The sequence below is a fragment of the Rhodamnia argentea genome, chromosome 2 (assembly GCF_020921035.1).
Source record: "Rhodamnia argentea isolate NSW1041297 chromosome 2, ASM2092103v1, whole genome shotgun sequence".
NCBI lineage: Eukaryota > Viridiplantae > Streptophyta > Magnoliopsida > Myrtales > Myrtaceae > Rhodamnia > Rhodamnia argentea.
The window spans coordinates 27,028,206-27,047,479 of NC_063151.1; the positions used below are offsets into that span (position 1 = coordinate 27,028,206).

The 19,274-nt window shown below is 41.3% G+C and overlaps 3 protein-coding genes and 1 non-coding gene across 9 annotated transcripts; 1 reads left to right on the plus strand and 3 right to left on the minus strand.

Moving 5' to 3' along the window:
* Positions 1 to 1,154: 1,154 nt before the first annotated feature.
* On the minus strand, positions 1,155 to 1,848 carry LOC115737328. Its single transcript, XM_030669396.2, has one exon. The coding sequence runs from the start codon at positions 1,682 to 1,684 to the stop codon at positions 1,307 to 1,309; it is 378 nt and encodes a 125-aa protein (XP_030525256.1). The 5' UTR covers positions 1,685 to 1,848; the 3' UTR covers positions 1,155 to 1,306.
* Positions 1,849 to 3,425: 1,577 nt separating this feature from the next.
* Positions 3,426 to 7,393, minus strand: LOC115737327 (eukaryotic initiation factor 4A-14). 3 transcript variants are annotated; one of them, XM_048274034.1, is made up of 6 exons: positions 7,241 to 7,393; positions 6,058 to 6,126; positions 5,838 to 5,941; positions 5,072 to 5,502; positions 3,672 to 4,377; positions 3,426 to 3,640 (listed from the first exon to the last, which is right to left on the minus strand). In XM_048274034.1, the coding sequence occupies exons 2-5, from the start codon at positions 6,123 to 6,125 to the stop codon at positions 3,742 to 3,744; spliced, it is 1,239 nt and encodes a 412-aa protein (XP_048129991.1). In that variant the 5' UTR covers position 6,126; positions 7,241 to 7,393; the 3' UTR covers positions 3,426 to 3,640; positions 3,672 to 3,741. The 3 variants fall into 3 exon arrangements, with proteins under 3 accessions (XP_048129991.1, XP_048129992.1, XP_030525255.2); XM_048274035.1 differs by lacking the exon at positions 7,241 to 7,393 and adding an exon at positions 6,649 to 6,671; XM_030669395.2 differs by having other exon boundaries at positions 3,426 to 4,377.
* On the minus strand, positions 6,260 to 6,371 carry LOC115737612. Its single transcript, XR_004015038.1, has one exon. It is a non-coding gene; the product is annotated as a small nucleolar RNA snoR98 (small nucleolar RNA).
* A 541-nt stretch (positions 7,394 to 7,934) lies between the features above and the next one.
* On the plus strand, positions 7,935 to 17,860 carry LOC115737322. Of its 4 annotated transcripts, none has more exons than XM_030669385.2 (17): positions 7,935 to 8,457; positions 8,664 to 9,057; positions 9,144 to 9,218; positions 9,331 to 9,390; positions 9,812 to 10,009; positions 10,949 to 11,431; positions 11,536 to 11,916; positions 12,086 to 12,516; positions 12,692 to 13,139; positions 13,233 to 13,562; positions 14,270 to 14,429; positions 14,517 to 15,050; positions 15,142 to 15,200; positions 15,706 to 16,191; positions 16,735 to 16,773; positions 17,256 to 17,444; positions 17,560 to 17,860. In XM_030669385.2, exons 1-16 carry the CDS (start codon positions 8,072 to 8,074, stop codon positions 17,442 to 17,444), a joined length of 4,653 nt encoding a protein of 1,550 aa, XP_030525245.2. In that variant the 5' UTR covers positions 7,935 to 8,071; the 3' UTR covers positions 17,560 to 17,860. The 4 variants fall into 4 exon arrangements, with proteins under 4 accessions (XP_030525245.2, XP_030525246.2, XP_030525243.2 ...); XM_030669386.2 differs by having other exon boundaries at positions 10,949 to 11,090; positions 11,193 to 11,431; positions 14,270 to 15,050; XM_030669383.2 differs by having other exon boundaries at positions 14,270 to 15,050.
* The last annotated feature ends 1,414 nt before the right edge of the window (positions 17,861 to 19,274 follow it).

Below are 19,274 nucleotides of genomic sequence, written 5' to 3' on the forward strand. Positions count from 1 at the left end.
ATTCAAATCAGCAGGTCACACCCCGTTACTCAGTAAGAGTTGTTTCGTAGTAAACATGGATCGTTTCAACTAGTGACAATAAACTTTGGCATGCTCAAAAACCCAAATTGTCTTGTTCCAAAGCAAAACTCAAAACTGATTGCCCTGATGCAGTTGGTTTGGAGCTTAAGTGAGTTTGGAATGAACACGATCAACTTCTTCTACTTTATTTTTCCTTGAACACCATTGATTTGTCTATTTGCAATTTTGCACTCAAGTCACCCTTAGTTAATGTTAATCTTTCGTTTCCTTATTGGACTCTGGATACATTTGCATGTTAGGTTCCCAAAAAATCGGCAGGAAAAACAACATTTTGAATATTTTTCCTTCCTCAGACCTGGGACTTCACACAACGTGACAATGAAGCAACCTCATGGATCATTTAAATGTTCTACATGAAGCCACCTCACGTTTTCCAAAGAACACTTACTTTAAAGCGGCCCACATCGCCATCGACAACATTTGCAGATATTAAGGTCTCCAGTTCGCCGTCAGAATTTGCCCCCTCAAAAAAAATAAAAAAATTAAAAAAAAAAATCCTCTGCCAGGGACTCTGCAAATTTTCCCTTTTGCCCCTCTTATGACAAAGATAATCACTCTTTTGCCTATTCTCCATTTGCTTCAATCTTAATGCCAAATTCTCTGAATTGCAGCTAATATTAGATTAAATCAAATATAGGTTAGCCATTGAACCAGAAGATAAGTTAGGAAGATGTAATGGCATGGATGGAGAAAGGAATCAAGGAAAGATGCTTCCTTAAAGTCCTTGTCATTGTTAGCAATCCAGAGATCAACTACAGAAAGAAAAGTCTCAAATGAAAGTCTTTATCAATTGTGTTTCTCAGACTTCCCATTTTCTTCTTTCTGTGCCAGAAGTCAGTGCAGATTGGTCAATTACACCCTGAACTTGAAAAGTACATAATTACTAGCATCTCTCAAGTTGGATCAACACCTTGACTATACAGATCTGATGAAACTAGATCGAGACAGGCACGATGTGGTCTACAACCACCTTAAGATTTGCTCTTTTTTTCTCCCCTCTCAGAAAAATAACAGAGACGGCAAAGAGACAGCTCCACACGAATTTGCTACATCAAGTACTAGGTTTATTTTTAAGAGAAATTGGGAGATTTGGCATTTGCAGACATGCCATATCCTCAGCACCTTTAGCCTCAAGTGAAACACAAAACAAGGAGGAAAGAAGAAGAAGAAGAAGAAGAAGAAGAAGCACCTTTTTTTTTTACCTTTCTATCATCACCACCATTCATCACCACCATCCATAGACAACTTGGGTACACGTGTTCTTGATCCACCTGAAGCTCTTCTTGAGGGACCCTTTCATCTTGCCCTCCACGGCGTAGGCCTTGTAGCCAGCGACCCTCGTCTTCCTCTGGAGCTCAGGGTCGCCGAAGGTCCAGCTCTTCGACGATGCAGATCCGACCCTGCTCTTGCTCTTCTTCAACTTCACCTCCTTGCCGGGCACGAACGTTGGCGGGTTCGAGGAGGAAGAAGAAGAAGACCCGGCAAAATTGGCACTGTAACTCCTCAGATCATGCATGCTGCTTGGGGCTGGCCTCCCTCCACCATAGTAGCTCTCCATCTGCATTCTCCCATCTCTGCATGACTTGGATCTGTATTCTTCCATTGACCACAACACAAACCCAAGAAGCAGAAAGAAGAAAGAAGAAGAACCCACTGTGTGAAAAGTGTGAAAATTGGAGTTGGTATATATATAAGAGAGAGAGAGAGAGAGGACAAACTAGAGAGAGAGAGTTCTTGGGTGGGTTCTTTTCTATTTCTCTTTGACGGTGATATAATCAGAATGTATTGCCCTTTGAGTCACCCTACACATTTTTGGGTTATCGTAGAGCATTGGGAACTGCTCAATTCGAGCAGATGGCGTAGTGTGCTGCTTAACTTTTTTGAGCGTTGGGCATTTAAAGACACTTCAGGAGAGCAGTGGCATGCCGTGTATTACAACTGCATGAGCTTCCGCGACTCTGCTAATTTAACTAGTGGGGAACACGAAAAAGAAAGAAAAACAAAAGGGCAAAAAGGAAAATACAAGAAGCTGCAGTTGGTTGGCCGCTATGTTTGAACGGGCATGGAGGGCCCAGTGACCAGCTTTGGATAATTAAAGCCAGCTTTGACCGCTTACTCAGATCTTGAAGGTGACACAGCGTGGAGAACCAACCAAACGTGCTTTGCTGATTCTTTATTTTGGTTATAGTATTAGTGCATCCTCATTCGCGACGATATAGATAAATTGAAAACGATTAGCGAACACGAGATGATTGGACTCGGTTGATTTTGCTGGAGGCAGATTGAGACCGTCGTGAATAGGCAGCGATTGTGTGCAGATGATCGAAATTCCTTTAGACTGATCACGAACCGATCAGATGGTGAGGGTTGCGGGGAGATATTTTTGCAGCTTGTGGTTGGGAGCGACTGGTGTGTTCTTGGTGGCAATTTGTTCGCTCAGGAATTGGGTTAATGAGCCTTCAATCATCTTGATTATGACAAATGGGTGGGTCCAAAAAGCACAAAAAGAAAGGCACGGTGGTTGAGCCAAAAGGGCCCTGCGGATTTGAACATTATGGCGATTATGATTGATGTTAGCTGAATCATCAACCCCTCGCGAAGAGAGCCTGTCGTTAAGAACTAAAAGAATAATTTTGGCAAAAGAAAAAGAGAATATACAACTCCACTGTAAGGCTCAGATCAAGACCTGACAATTGAAAACGATCCCATGCGTCTCGTCTCAACTCTCAGAATCCGGGAATCCATAGGATCTCCCTCAAATCACAAGATGCATCAACGAAGGATAAGTAGGATATCACAATGTACAAACGTTTCTCGTACCATCTCTTTTACATTTGCCACTATTTGAGAAAGAATATCATGTTATGATAGGTATCGGCACCTACTCATCCAGCTTCATGCGATTGTGCACAGCTAGACCAAATTCTCAATACTCAATTGCTTACTGATTCTATTCACTGATAATCATGACTTATTTCAAACTTTAGAGAGGACAGAATGCCGATTCGCTCGACTGAATCAAGTGAGAAACCCTTAGATTTGCTTTTAATCTGATTCCTTTCTAAGAGAAGAAAATACAATAATACAGTAGTCCAGACCAAAGAAAAACTAATGATGATGACGCAGCAGTTCGAAACCTGATTGACACTGGGATTTTTCTGTGAGACATTAATATGAACAAGAATCTGATCTAGCTGTGCACAAACGCATGAAGCCAGAAATCACTAAATCCTAAGTTATCTTACTTCCAAAAAAGGGGACAAGGGAATGAATAAAGTACCCTTTCGACGAGAGAATATAATAATCAAATAGCATGCGTTGCCTGAGAAATGAAAAGAGAGATAAAGGACCAGGCCATGCCACATTACCACTATCACACACAACATCAAAAAGTAAAGCTGTCACCAGAATGAAAAGACCATGCTTAGACCAACTAATGACTTTGTCCATAACCTTGAAGGAAAAGCATAATACAAAACCCTCCCTACAACAAAACTTGAAGCAGTATTGCAATTGCACCAGGAGAATAATGATTTAATCAACAGATCCCTTTGGACATCAATAACTTAGGAAACTACTTTTTGAGGAACCAAAACAGAATGCTGTTAATACCTCGAGAATAACAAAAATCCCTCCGCCTAGACCAATAAGAAAAACTCATCAAAGAAGATCAGCAACATTGGACGGTAGCTCCTCGATCACCACATTGTAAAATTTCTGAATATCAAATAGCATTCTCTCATCATCTCTGGTCACAAAATTAATCGCCACACCCTTTCTTCCAAAACGACCACTTCGTCCTATACGATGGAGGTAATTTTCTGGTTGAGTCGGCAAATCATAGTTTATAACAAGCGAGACCTGCTGCACATCAATACCACGAGCCAGGAGGTCAGTGGTGATAAGAACCCTAGAAGATCCAGAACGGAATTCACGCATAATAATATCCCTGGTGTTCTGGTCCATGTCACCATGAGTTGCAGAGACTGTGTGGTCTCGGCTTCGCATCTTATCAGTGAGCCAGTCAACCTTCCGCCTGGTGTTCACAAAGATAACACTTTGGGTGATGGCCAATGTCTCATAGAGATCGCACAGAGTTTCAAGCTTCCATTCTTCTTTCTCAACATTGACGTGGAACTGCTTGATACCCTCAAGGGTGAGCTCATCACGCTTAACCAAAATCCTCACAGGTTTATTCATAAACTTCCTTGTGATCTCGAGAGCTTCTGGCGGCATAGTAGCCGAGAACACTCCAACCTGAATCTTAGATGGCAGGAGCTGGAAAATGTCATAGATCTGCAAATGAGAAAATGCCACCGGTCAATAATGTCCTTGAAGTAGGCTCATTAACATCAGGAGGTGAACACCAACCAGTTCAAGTTAACAGGGACCCAATGCTCACACGATGCAATAAAAACATCTAGAATTTAACAATCATGGGATGATTCGACAGATTTGACAAAAATTAACAAAAAGGCACTGCATTCATACCTAGCATCAAGAGAGGTCTCAAATACACCAGCCTTCTTTGTGGCCTTGTGGTTGGGCTTCAGCAACCCAACCTTCAAGGTCACAGGAACAAAGGCATGGGTTTGTGTGTGTGTGTGTGCGTGTGTGTGTGTGTGTGTGTGTGTTGAGAGAGAGAGAGAGAGAGAGAGAGAGAGAGAACAGAAGTAAATCAACCAAGTCATGAATACATTTTCAGAACACAAATTTCTGCCCTGAAATTACATGAATGACGCTTCTATAGCATCAATGACCGAGTAATCTATTATTGCCAGATTGAGAATTTTCTTTCTTGCATGATATCAATATAACATCTACAATATCCACCGCAAAATGCTCTCTTTTTTTTTTTCCCGCAGGTACGAGAAATTGTTCAACCTGGACACAGGAATTCAGGAAAATCTCAGTTTCATTGCATTTGCTCAAGCTCTAAAATAATCATAATAAATCAGCAAAGAATACTGAGTCGAGGAAGGAAAGAAACCTGATCCTTGAAACCTCGTGAAAGCATCTCGTCAGCCTCATCCAACACAAACATTTTGATGCAGTCTGGACGCAATGCTTGCCTTCGCAGCATGTCAAAAACACGACCAGGGGTGCCAACAACAACATGAACACCACTTTGAAGAATGCGTTGATCCTCGCGAACGCTTGTTCCACCCACACAAGCATGAACCTTCACACAAAGATAATCACCAAGGGCCCGCATGACCTTTTCAATTTGTTGTGCCAGTTCCCTGGTTGGTGCCAACACCAATGCCTGGCACTGGACTAGACCATAATCAAGTTGCTGCAGGATTCCAGAGCAGAAAGTTGCTGTCTTCCCAGTTCCTGATTGAGCCTGCTGAATCACATCAAGACCCTTGCAGAAAGGAACAATTCCTCTTTGCTGGATTGCAGAAGGCTTCTCAAAACCTTCACATTAAATTGAGTAGCATTTACAACAACTTTCAATTGATATTGTCTAACTAGACAGCAAGTTAGGTTGCCACTCTATTTAAACTCCATTGTAGAATTTAGGCACTTATGTGATCACAAAAGTCTACGAATCTACAGGGAAAACCTAGGCCACTGGATATATGTATGTGTTTGTATGTAAGCATGTTTTCAATTAGTAAATAACCAATCCGGTAAAATTGCAACTTGGGACATCCCCAACTATAACAGTTCTCCAGTTAAACAATCTTTTTAATCAGCAGTGCCACATAGGAGGCAAACAGTAAACAAAGAAAAAAGATCCTGGAAGGTACCATAAGCATAAATGCCTCTCAAAAGGTTTTCCTGCAAACCCATTGCATCAAAACTATCATAAACTTCATCATACGAGGTGAAGAACTCCCCTCCATCAACAGACCTACAATCCATCAAGAGATTATAGTGTTATCTCCTTTGAGCCAGGAACGACACATTTTGGTACACATTTAACAAAGTCATAATACCAGAGCTACGAAATAGAAGAAAACTACTTACAATTCACTCATCTTTGCATCATACTGACGGGGATCAAATTGCGAACCTTCTGGTGCCAGTCCTGCCATACTGGATGGAAAGGACAGTATGTTCAATATCAAGATATCAATTGCGTGACTGCATGGATGCATGTGTGTCGCACGAGAGAGAGAGAGAGAGAGAGAGTTCTATCCGCACAAGAGACATTTTTTCCAATGCAGAAAAATGTTACAGAAAAGCCAAACTTGCAGACCACTAGGACAGGGCTACAAGCATTAAATTCTGTTTCAATTTCCGAAGAAGAACTATAAAGGGCGGCTGGTTATCTGAAATATCAGGAAAGACTCCTTGAGCACCAGTAACCACAGCGCCCACTTCTCCAGAGTTACAGAAGACACCGGAAGTCTAGCTAAGAAACGATATAATTAAAAGTACACACCATAGAGACTCTTGAATGAATATCAAGGAGCAGGGAAAAACAAACGCAAACATAGGGCAGAAGAAGTAGGTCTTTGCAAAGCAAACGGCTTGACATGGCGAACATGGTTTCATCAAAATATTCTCCAACCAACGCTAGCCTCACATCAATGAGCATAGCAGCAGCTAACACACCGCACAAAAACTATTAATGGCTGTAGAAGAAAAACTTCAAACTCCACATCGAGCACATACCACGCACGAAAACTACTACTCGCTGTCCAAGAAAAACTTCCAAATGACGACTGAAAGAAAACAAACTTTTGAATCAGTCTGCGTTTGGAACACCAAAAACCGACGTCAAGCTACAACAACAAAATTGTTCAAACGAAAAACAAGCCATTATACGCATGAGTTCGCCAGCGATGCTATAAAACAATGACAACAACAAACGAAGAAAGAGGACGATCTGGAAACTGTCAGCGAACAACACTATTAATCTCCTTCCAACGAACTATCTTACAACTACAGAGAACACAGAAAAAGAAGCAAACAAAACGACCTCCACAAAAGGGCAAAAAAAAAAACGGCGAAACAAGCTGGGAAGAGGCAGAGCCAGCAGCCTCAGATCCGATACAGTGTCCGCCAAGACAAAGCGACATCAACCAACAACAGACAAAGCCATCGAGCAATCCGAAAAACCCAAACGTTCGCAGCATGTTTAGCCATCAGATCAAACGACCACACACTCCATATTAAGACTAGAGAAAGAGAGACAGGCAAGAACCTGATGGGAGAAGACGAGAATGCAAGTCGATCGAGAGAGAGAGAGAGGAGCTAAAAAGGAGGCTGATTTGGGAGTTGAAGAGGCGAACTAGGGTTTTTCCCAAGCTCCTCGGATCTGCGCCGCGGAGCTCCAACACAGCGCGAGGGAGCGCCCCTTCCAATTTATACTTCCCTTTGGAAGCCCACGGCTCTTAGGTTTTCTCTCTCTCTCTCTCTTCAAGCCCCCACACAAAGAGCTAAATTTCCCATCTTGCCCTTTCTTCAACCGGGTAATTCCTCTCTCTCATTCGCATTTTTCCATTTTTTTTTTTAATTATTTGGCGAAGTTTAAACAAACCATATCCACATTTTCCACATAATTAATTAATTTGCAATCTCGCACTTTTTGAAATAAACGAATCAAGAAAACCTGATCCATCAAGAGATCTATCTAAAATATCGAGAGATTAACATGTATAATTAGTCTTAAAATTCGTCATAAATCAATATTTTTTAATGCCATTGAAAATGCAACTCTACTTCTTTTTAATAGGTAATTTCTTTGGGAATTAGTAGGAGCCGCCCCCAATTCCCTTTGAGTAAATTTCCTAAAAATAGAGACGCGCTTTCGCTTTCGTCGGAAAGAGGGAAGATAAAATTCGCTCTCTATGAAGAGTCCCTCAGCGCCTCTGGAGTTTCGAACCCTCGACCCTGCCGCTCTCTCCTTCCTTCCATCGCCTCTTGGCCTTCTTCCCTCCTTCACTCCACCCCCCAATTCCCGCCAAAATCACGCACCCCTCTGCAACGACCCAACGGTCGTCATCGTCTCTCTCTCTTTTGCTCTGTCTCCCCCATGGACTCGATCGTGTCGTCGGCCCTCGAAGAAATCTGCAGGCGGGGCAAGAGCGGCGTCGCCCTCGCCTCTCTCTGGAACGACCTCGTGCCAGCTCTCGCCTCCGCCGGCCTCGAGCTCGAGCCGGGGCTCAAGAGCGCCCTGTGGCTCAATCTCCTCGACGTTCCGGAGCTCCAATTCCGGTACTGTAGAGGCGAGAAGGACGCGTTTTGCAGTTCCACCGATCGCTCGATACAGCACGTCGAGGACGCGGAGGAGCTGGGTTTGAAGATCGTAGGCAGCGATGGTCTCAGAGGATGCTTCCTTGGCCTCTACGACGATCACCTCGCGGACTCAGAGGTCTCCAAGTCTCAGCGGAAAGCTCTCGAGCTCCTCGCCCTCGCTAGGTTCACTCTTAACTCCGCGACTTTTCTTGCTTTAGGGAAATTCCGTTGTAGCAAGAAGGCCTCATCTTGATTTAAGATGGAATCGTGTCACTTGACTATCGAAATTTCATGTTCCTAGCTAGGTTGTTTAAAGATCGTCATTAATCGGCTAGATAGTGAAAGCTGCGGATTTGAGATGATAACTTGCTAACGGTGTATACCTGCAGAACAGCCGGAATCGCACAGAGTGAGCTTTCTAAGGTGCTTGGAATCGAGGCTAACAACTTCGCCTATGAACTGAAGTCCCTCGAGTCTCGAAAGCTGATCACTCGGCAACCGGCGATCCTCAGAACGGGAAAAGCTCGCTGTCCAGGGGACTCTTGCAAAGTGGTTTCTACAAACTTAGTGTTTATGTCTCGCTATTCGAAGCATCTAGGGTCTCGAGGGAAGTTCGAGGTTTCGAGACAAGAGAAGAGATTGGATATTCCCACGAGTGTCGATGGGAATTCTACCGGCGAAGACGGTTTTGCTAGTGAGGGTGTTGAGGAGGAGGTGCTCGTAAAGGATTACCTACCTGCGATGAGATTAGTCTGCGAAAGACTTGAAAAAGCCGATGGCACGGTACATTAGCAAGGTTCACAAAGGTTGAGTCTGCAGAGTAATTTGGCTTACACATACTGATTTGGTTAGCCATTGTTTTCTTCTAGGTTCTTGCTGTAAAGGATATTAAGAAGGAACTTGGCTTTGTTGGATCATCTTCAGCACATAAAGCCTGGACAACTGTAGGTTATTGACATTTATACCTGCAGTTTCGCCCCTCAGTTTGCAAACTCTCTTTAAACAGAGTCTCCTCAAGTAAATAATACTTCTTTTCCTGGATGAAATTTGGTTCAGATTCGTCGGATGTTGGAGGATGCTGGCTTCGTGAAGGAACAAGCCAGAGTTGGAGACAAGGCAAGTGTAAAAAGTATCGCGGCATATGTTTTCCTTTCACTTGTTTGAATCCAGCATGTCTTAGATTCCACTTATTCTTTAACTTCTGTGGTGACTGATGGCTGTATTGTCATCACCTCCGAAGTATTTCACTCATAGTTAATCTTCTGAACCATGTCCTCTGATGCTCTAATCTGCATTGTCATTGTAAATCTCAAGCTTTGAACATCATGTCGGAGAAGAGATGAGAACAAGCAAAACAACAATGATCCGACGTATACCTTTTTGCTTGATCCTTCGCTTTGAGCCTGTCAATTAGCTTGCCTAATGCTAATAGGCAGATAACAGAAAAAATTATCATCTGAACTTATTCCAGATGCAAACACCACGTACGACATTAAGTGCATCCTGATCAGTGGCTTGGGATCTCTCTGTTTGACAGGATGAAAATTGCTTGCAACTGGTGAAAAACTTCTATCCAAATGCCTTTGTATCTGGAGCTGAAGACATTGATAATGAGCATCAAGTAACATATGGAAGGAAAAATCATCACAATGAGATTGTCATGGAGCTTCCTGTGCAGCAGCAAATATACCACATGGTTGCTGATTCTGGGTCTAAAGGTGTGACTTCGATGGAGGCAAGTTCGCTCTACTTACGTATTAGTCTGCAACAAGCCTCTTACTTCACTCACATAAGTAATTTTCTTGCATATACTTCTCAAATCTATGGTCTGTAGAGTTAATTTCTTTCTTACTCTAGAAGAGTCTATAAACTTGTCGTGGAAGAACAATCAAGTCCTAAAACTTTTAAATGGTGCAAATAGGTTGTATAAAACTTGTCCATTTAGTACAATCATACTTTTCTTATTTTGTCCAATATAAGTGACGTAAAATATTTAATTAAAAAATATATTAGAAATTGTCCACGTCAGTGCCGGTGACCCACGTCAGTTCCGGCAGGTGAAATGGACTGAATTGACATAATTGCAAAAAGTTTAGGACTCAATTGGTAAAAAAGAAAAAAGTTTATGACTGAATTGGCACAATTGCAGTAGGTTTAGGACTTTTTGGGTAATTCTCCCACTAATATAGGTACAAGCACTGTGGTTTTCAACTGAAATGATTTCAATATTAACCGCCGCTTAGTTGATTGTGAAGATTGTGTAATTAATACTTGGGCCGATATTATTAACCAAGCTAAACTTGGTGTGAAAGTTATAGATGAACATGATGCTTATAACTTCCTTTTAAACCGAGTTGCTGTCGAAGTGCCATTTATAAATCTATGACACTTTGGTTTTAGTATAAGTGAAGAGAGTCACATATATGAAAGTACAGGAGCACTAGCCAACAGTCTTAATAGAATAAGAAATTGGTTATTGCACCATGGTTTACTAAGACCTCACTAGCTTTGGTAAGTTTGACTCGAAGAAAGATGAAACAAGGACAGAATCACTTGGCCTTAGTATTGGTTTATTCTAATTTTTTTACATATACATAATTTATGCTCACCCATATTTCTTAATTCTATCCATAACATTTGTACACTACCCTGCCATCCACTGACTATTTCACAGGTTCAAAAGAGGCTTGGAACTAGGCTTTCGCGTTGGTTCTCGAAAAACTACACTAGGCTTGGGATGGATAGGGAGAAAGTAGGGGTTGTTAGGGACGAAGGAAGTAATTCAAAAGCAGTTGCCTATCGGTATCGGATCCTTGGTAATCTCAATCTTACACAGTCGGTTGGACTTCCAAGTGAAAGCCGGTGTCTCCCAGTACAGGCTGACAACCAAGCTTCTAATGTAGACTTATCTGACATAGGAGGAGTGACCTTAAGTGATTCTTCGACCGCCCAATGTAATGGTGCTGCTGAGGAGAGTGTCCTGTTTAACCCAGAAGAGTTGCATCTAGAGCAAATGAAGTGTTTTCCTGATGAAGATGGTTATCCTGGACAAACACAGACGGAAGCAAATATTATTCAGGCAGCTCTGTCCTCGCCAGTTACATCATTAACTACCAATGAAATTCGAAGACGACAGAAGATATTGGATCGACTCCAGGTACCTGCATAATTTATAGCAACTCTGGAGGCAGAGAATGCTGCTGAATTTACTACAAGTTCCAGTGCTGAAGAATTATTGCTTGCTACTTTTTTTTTCTGCAGGATGAGAAGTTCATTTTGAAACGTGAGCTGTATGGTTGGCTTGTGAATCTTGAGAAGGAAAGGGGTATGACCATGTGCAGGAAAACCATGGACAAAATTCTAAAGAAACTTGAGCAGCAAGGGCTCTGCAAACGTGTACATACGAATGATAATCCTAGCTGTAGTCGTAGTGCTGAAGTGGTCTTGCACCCATCTGTATCCATCGAAAGTATCTCTGCAGAACTTCAAGAAAAAATCAGGTCCTTGAAACCGCCAAAACGAGGCCCGGTCAAGACTCTGGATACCATGTGTCCAGATCCTCAACCTCCCAGACCAGAAGCCACACAAGCTGATGGGTCCACTCTTGGTAAAATGGTCGGTGCAAAGTCAACCTTACAGCAGGTTAGATTAAATAAGTGACAGAAGTGACTGGGGTCCTATTTTTTAGGGGTAACTGAGGAATGACTTTTTTGAAGCATTCACCTCATATATGTGTTCCATATTAACTTCTTTCTGTTTTTGTCATTTGGGAATTGGGATTACTGATATATGTTTGCGCGACTACTTGTAGGCAATACAAGTTTATTATCAGGAGCATGAACAAGAGCACCATAAGTATCAAGGCGACATTCTCACTGATCAGGAGACTAGAGTAGAAGAAACACATGCTACAGCAACTCACATAAGAAAGAGATTTCAAGAAGCTATATTGCGGGAGTGCACAGAACTTGATATAGGAGGATGTATGAGGAGACGTAGTCCTGCCAGACAGCTCGATAGAGCCGAACAATTCAGGGAAGGAGAAGCTGTATCAATAGCTTCTTCCAGACTGCACGATAGTAATTTGCAGGTTTATGACAAAGCAGGGGATCATCCAGCAGATATTGAAGAGTCTGAGCCTAAAAAAAGCAAAGTGTGTACTATGTCCATTAACAGGAATGCGTCTTCAGCTATGAACCCAATATTTCGAAGAAGGTTTACATGGACAGATGAAGCGGATAGGTATGTAACATGTTACACAATCTGGACAAGTTAAGGGTTTTACATCGTTCTACCTTGTCAACTCCAAGCTTCAGTACTTCTGTTTGTCTTTCTGTAAAGAAGATACATGACTCCTTTATACTATGCATGGTGTCCATTGTGTTTTGGTTGTTGACTATTCCTTAATCTTTCTCAGGAAGTTGGTAATCCAGTACACAAGGATCCGTGCAGTAAAAGGTGGAAAGTTTCAACGCGTAGATTGGAATCAACTCCCTGATCTTCCAGCACCCCAAAAATGCTGCCGAAGAAGAATTTCCTTGCTTAAAAAGAACTTCACCTTCAGAAAAAACTTGATGGGTCTCTGCAACATTTTAAGCAAACGGTTTCTAAAGCACCTTGGAGAAAAGCGGGAGGGCTTACATAACAATAACAGCAAAGTTGTGATGAAGGATTTATCAAAGGAAGGTCTCAACATAGGTTCATCAAATAATTCTGAAAGCACCTCAGAGGTCAGTTCTCATAATGGAGAATGGGACAACTTCGATGACAAAACTATAAAGGCAGCCCTCGAGAAGGTTCTCCAGTATAAGCGCAGAGCCACATTGGAGGAACACCATGATGATTGTATATACAATGAAGAAAATGTAATCAATGACTCGATCATAATGCCATGACTGAAATATACTGTATATTTTGTAATGATATTAAGCTTTTCTGAAATTTTAGTGCTTCTGCAGGATTCCCTGCCCTCTGATATGGTCCTTTCAGACAAATGCATTGAAGATATTAATCACCATACTTTGGGACGGTATAAAGATTCTGTAGACCAATCAAACTCCTGTCATCTTCATAAGAAGCACACCAAGCTATCGAATAATAGGAGGAAGGTCAGCAGAAAAGTCCATAGATCCGTGGCCGTTTCTAATGCTGTGGAGCTACTTAAACTTGTCCTTTTAAGTCCATTGAGAGAAGACGGCGTGCTCAATCAGAGTGCAGAACTCCTGCGTCAATTTTCAAATGACGAGCTTTTTGCAGCGTTTAGTTACCTGAGTGAGAAGAAATTCATGGTAATTGACCTCTTCCTTTTCTCCAGACTCTGTTAAATGGTATGCTGGGTATGTAGTTGAAACCGCAGCTAAAGACTGCATGCGAACCTGTTTCTCCTAGTTGGAACAAACTATTTATGCGTGCTTACACCAAAAGGATTCTGAATCTATCTATGTTTCAGTGCATATTACTTCTAATGGTATTGTTCTCTTCGCACTGTGCTAACGGTAATTTCACTTTAAGACTGTTGGTGGTGTCTTCCAAGCTACTTCTTACTCCATTATACCTACTAGAAATGGATTCTTGACCAATGACGTATGATATATTTCAAGTAGAACTTCTGCGCGCAACTTGACCTGATTGCTTGATTGCATGTACTTACCTTTCCCCTAGAAGAATTCTTCTTTTGGTGCAAGTTTGGAGGTGGATGGATCATGGAACCTCCCAATCTGTCGACCCAATGAAATGGGTACATCAAGCCTAACCTTTTACTCAAGCCCACTAACTGCTTTACCGTCAAGCCTCACAGACTTGGGTAGGCTGCCAGACCCATGATCAGTCCGAGCACTGACCTACAGCCACCGAACCATTTTTTATTGACTTGGCATCTTTTGGCTTGCCAAGTTTCCCTAAGATCTGCTTCAGTAGCTTCCTTTACTTTTTCTTGCTATTGTACTTCTTTGTTTGCATCTTTACACACGTTTGAATTTTTTATTTCTCTTGGAAGATTTTGCGTAATGGAGATCAACCTTTACTTTCTCACACATTCTTGGAGAATATTTCGAAGTCACAATTCCACCCTGGTACTGGACAGCAAGCAGCTGAATTTTCCAGACGGCTTCGGGAAAGACTAAAAGATCTTATCCAAGGGCAGGTTTTTCTTGACCGTGAGTTACAATGTGGAGAACTCTTCCATTTGTTTGGTTTAGTTGCTTTGGGAAAATTAAATATTTCTGTAAGCATGCCTGAAGAAGGTGTTGGAGAGGCTGAAGACTTCAGAAGCTTGAAACGTAAGTCTGCTGGTGATGAATTTCCGGACTGTGGAAAGGCTAAGAGACCAAAATCAATAGCAACAGATGTTCTCGAAAATCGACGGGAGAAGGGTTTTCCAGGGATTAGGGTTCTGGTGGAACCTGCATCCATTTCAGGAGCTAATGTCCTGACATTGCTCGAGGATGGAGATCTCTTGGCTGCTGAAACTCGCTTGCCTCAGGAAACTAATAACAAGGCTGTTGCAGATCAGTTCAACAATACCTGGTTTCCTCCTGGATGTGACTATAAGGTAGTTCAAGAACTTGACGATGTAGTCCCCATGACCAGGAAAAGTGATGAGTCATCTTGGGATGCTATGACATGGTATGCCGGATATTTGATGTTGACACCCTCTGATGGTAAGCAAGCAACTTACCTCACACCTGACATATTTAGAGCTGTCTATAGTTCCCTTAAAAGGAGTGGTGAGCAAGGTTTAACCGCCAAAGAAGTCTCACATATAATAGAGATGCCTGGTGGGTTGCTAATCCTTCATTGAATTTATTTTCTCCAGATAAAATGAAGTAGGAAACTTAATCCGCTACTATATTCTGTGTAATGTTGCAGATGAGGCAATGCCTGAAATTGTCATGGACGTACTTCAAGCATTTGGATTGGCAATAAAGGTATGTTGTAGTGAAACTGAATCAAGTTTAAGAATATTATTGTGTAACCACCAAAAAATTATTCTATTGAACTTCACAAAATGCATTAGTTTGCTCATCGGAGTTTCCTCTGGCTGACTTTCAGTACCTCTTATTTCTGTATTTGTGCTTGTGATTTCTGATTAACTGTTAATGCACCGAATTTTCTGGATTTAAGATTTGAGGTGGGTCTCTCCGTTTAAAGCTACTTGAAAGAGAGACAGAGAGAGCACCCGGGGGGGTGGGAGTGGGGGTTTGTTGTGGGGGCAGCAAGTATATTCACTTCAAGACAAGGAACCTGATTTTTTAAAGTCGGAGATGATAAGCAGCCATTACTTTCCTAGGCTGCTAAAATTTCTCAGGGGTCATACCAGTTTCGTAGCTTCATAAAGGACATCTAGCTCAGAAGTTAAAAACCTGATATTCAGAACTGGAATCTTCTGTTGAAAAAGATATATTGAACTTCCATTGTCAATGATCTTTACAGGTCAACGGATACGACTCAACTCGTCTAACTGATGCTTTATATTGCTCCAAGTACTCTTTGCCCTCCAGGGCAGTTTCCGGTGGGGACTGTAGAGAGCTTTCCTGGATGAAGTCTCAGGAGAGGAGTGATGACTGCACAGTACCTCATCCCAAAGATAATAATCATGATGTTGGTTGTCTCAATTCAGAGAGAGTTGCACATCGCGATACTGATGGAACTCCCATAACGACTATTACTGACTGTCACAAAGATGTGGGTGCATCGACAAATACAGTCCCATCCAGCAGTGCGCGTAGTTTGCTGGATACTTTTGTCGTGCCAGTGGAAGATTCTAAGGAGGCTACAAGTATCAGCTTCTCTTATGATGACACGTATAAGCCAATTCTGCCATGGTTAAACATAGATGGGACTGTCAATGAGATAGTCTTTAATGGGCTAATATGCAATATCCTTGGTTTTGTGATGCAAAATCCAGGAACAACAGAGGTACTTCATCTTCCATCTGCACTTTTGCCAAGTAGATTTACTTCTCGTTATTTTTGAAACATAATTTTGCAGTCATCCTTCACAGCTTGACATTTAGTCAAGAATTCACAAAGTATAAGCAATGCTGATTTTCACATGGAGCAACTCGCAATCTTGTTAAAGCTACAGACATCTATATCTGCCCTTGAGGCAATCCCAATACTCCTGGCAGATTTCCTCATGAAAACAATTTGTAGATTGTGTCCCAGTCAGGTCTATGCAGTGGCCATAAAAACAGTGTGTTGCTGCTTCGTTATTCTCATGTCTTACACCTAAGGGTTTGTAGAGAAATAAAGCTCGCAGTCGACTGGTTTGATCTCTCTTCTTTCTAATGGTATTGCAGTAGTTGATTTGACATATTTAGAAATAACTTTCTTTTTCAGTCGTTGTAAGGAGTTTTCCAGTGGACTAAGGTAGAACATAAGCTTTTTCAAGTAGCTCCGAAAATCCAACCAAGAAAAAAGAAATGCATGTCCACTCACCATATTGCAATTGATTTTCCAGGATAATATCATCCGTCATGTGGATATTCTCAACCCTCAGGTAAGCTAATAGTCTCTCACATGTTAAAACTTGTACTCCCTACTTTTTCTTTCTTTGTCGTTTTCTAGCTTCTCATTTCCCTTTGAAATCTATTTCTGGAACAAAAATTTGTTCCAAAAAAACAAAAAAATAGAATTGCATTAACAAACGAATTTCTGTTTCAGAAACAGGTGACAAAGAAATAGAATGGTTATCATGCGTGCCCCTAATTGTCTCCGTCATTCTATTTCGGGCATGGACTTTGAAAGAGTCTTAGATTGAGGCTTCATTTCTATTAAATTTGTTCAAGATCGCTATTAATAGAATTTATAGCTTCTGAAGGCAAATGTCTGTCCTAGGAGCTTTGCCATAGCTGGTCAGCTTCTGGCCATAATGTTTTTTCATGCCAAGTTAAAGAGAGCTCATCTTCACGATCCTTTTGCTGCATTTAAATTGATCTTCTCTGTTCATGGCGTCTAACGGGTCTTCTTGAAACCTCATAGAGCTGTAGAAAGCTGTTGGATTTAATGATTCTGGACAAAAACCTCATTGTGAGGAAAATGCATCAAGCTACGTCTCGTGGTGGTGCCCCTCCCATATTGCGGTCAATACTCGGGAACAGGTTCCGTGATTCGAAGTCCATTGTACGTGATCATTTTTTTGCCAATCCCACGAGCACAGCCGTCTTATAGGTACTTGAGTCTTGAATGTTTGATTTCTGCAGTGGAAATTATTGGGAAAAAAAAAATTCCCTGCGAAGAGTCTTGTATATCCTGCTAAAATCTCCATTTTTGGTGTGTGGCTTAGGTAGATCCGGACAGAAGCATTTTTCACCTTTCTAGTCGTTGGTATTTATTCCGGGTGCTATGCCAACTCAAAAGCAATAAGGTCCGAAATGTATATCAGCCAACATGAGAGTGACCACCCCGAACGAGGACAGTCTAATCTCTGGTATCTCGGGGACGTCCGAAGATTTTCCATGTTTGATAATAATACTCCAAATGTAAAGTCAATTATTATTTAGCTTGGAGTTTCGATAGGCATGCATGGAATTTCAGATGGGTCACTAATTTCGTGACATACGAAAAGTTCAGAGTATGATTCTTCACGCCCTTAGTTGTCTGAAATACGATATATTAAGATTAAATTGATAGCTGTTGATAAATATATCGATTTTGTAGAGTGGCAGTGATTAAGTTACTACCATAGTAGCTGTTGACGATTTTCATGTTATGTACGCATTGTGAGATAATAAAACATCTGCTTGCATTTGAGTGAATAATTTATGCAATGTTATTTATCGATTTTCATTGGGCTATCATGATAAAAATAAAATAAAGTAATGCATGTATTCGTTCAATTGCCTTTAATAGTTATTTTGCATTGATCTTGATTGCACATTATTTTGTAGGTATAAGGTTGAGTGGTAAAATTAATCACCTATCTTAAACTTAGAGATTTGGCTCACCTCTTAATTTACTGAGCTCTGGCTTGCCCTTTAATTTTCCAGATTTGTAGAATGGGTCTCCCACCGTCACTGCTCTTTGGAGTTCCCGTGTATTTTAACTGTGAATATATAGATGTGCTTATACCTGAATCGATAGTAATTTGTGCTAAGTGTAGATTTATCATATTAATCAACGTGGGATTGCAAGAGTGTATTCCATATTGACTTGCCGCTTGATATTTAAAAATTTACTGAGAGTTAGTTGGACTCTGAGGGGCTTCGATATTCCCCTGGCTTCTATGGCAACGGCGATGTGCCAATGGGAAAGGTTATCGACCCAGTGTAACAACTCGACTTTGGTATTTAAAAGTTTTGTTGCAAGAGTAGGGGTGTAGGGATTACTTTGGGAAAATTTAAAAAAAAAGGCTCCAAATGCCGTCATTTTCTCAAACAAGGGTATGAATTAAACTTTTTTTCAAATAAGAGCCCGAAATGCTATCATTGTCTCAAAGAAGGGCTTAAAGTGGCTATGGTTGTTTCAAACAAGGGCCTAACCTTGCCCATTGGCCGACTAGCCAAATTTTTTGGCCGATCAAGGGCATTTTTGTAAAAATATAAATTTAATCTAATTTTTTATTAAATTAAATTAAAAAAAAAAAAGCAAATGTAGTTGCCGCCCCACCCGTCGAGGTCACTGGCTCCTCGGCGAGGGCCGCGACCCTCTCCCATATTTGGGCCAAGGTAGCGGCCCTCGCATAGGTTTGGCCAAGGGTCGAGACCGAAGGGAAGACCGACCTCCCTAATGGAAGTGACTTAGGCCCTTTTTTAAGACTAATATAGTCACTTCAAACCCTTATTTGAAATAATATGAACTTTATGCCATTTTTTGACACAATGAGGCCACTTTAAGCCCTTATTTAAAATAAGATCAATTTCAAGCTTTTATTTGAGAAAATGATGGCACTTGGAACCCTTTTTGGAATTTTTCCGATTATTTTTGACCAACCCTCTTCCCAAGATTGATGCGTTGTATTCGCTTTTTTTTTTTTTTTTTTGCTTGTATTAATACTTGGAA

What these genes read in the sequence shown, in the direction of transcription:
- LOC115737328 (XM_030669396.2), bottom strand. Translation starts at nt 1,684, where the DNA reads ATGGAAGAATACAGATCCAAGTCATGCAGAGATGGGAGAATGCAGATG.
- LOC115737327 (XM_048274034.1), bottom strand. Translation starts at nt 6,125, where the DNA reads ATGGCAGGACTGGCACCAGAAGGTTCGCAATTTGATCCCCGTCAGTAT. An exon ending in GATGCAAAGATGAGTGAATT is followed by an intron (nt 5,942 to 6,057) that starts GTAAGTAGTTTT and finishes GATGGATTGTAG; the next exon opens with GTCTGTTGATGGAGGGGAGT. An exon ending in CACGAGGTTTCAAGGATCAG is followed by an intron (nt 4,378 to 5,071) that starts GTTTCTTTCCTT and finishes TCTCATTTGCAG; the next exon opens with ATCTATGACATTTTCCAGCT.
- LOC115737322 (XM_030669383.2), top strand. Translation starts at nt 8,072, where the DNA reads ATGGACTCGATCGTGTCGTCGGCCCTCGAAGAAATCTGCAGGCGGGGC. An exon ending in TTGAAAAAGCCGATGGCACG is followed by an intron (nt 9,058 to 9,143) that starts GTACATTAGCAA and finishes GTTTTCTTCTAG; the next exon opens with GTTCTTGCTGTAAAGGATAT. An exon ending in GTATATACAATGAAGAAAAT is followed by an intron (nt 13,140 to 13,232) that starts GTAATCAATGAC and finishes GTGCTTCTGCAG; the next exon opens with GATTCCCTGCCCTCTGATAT.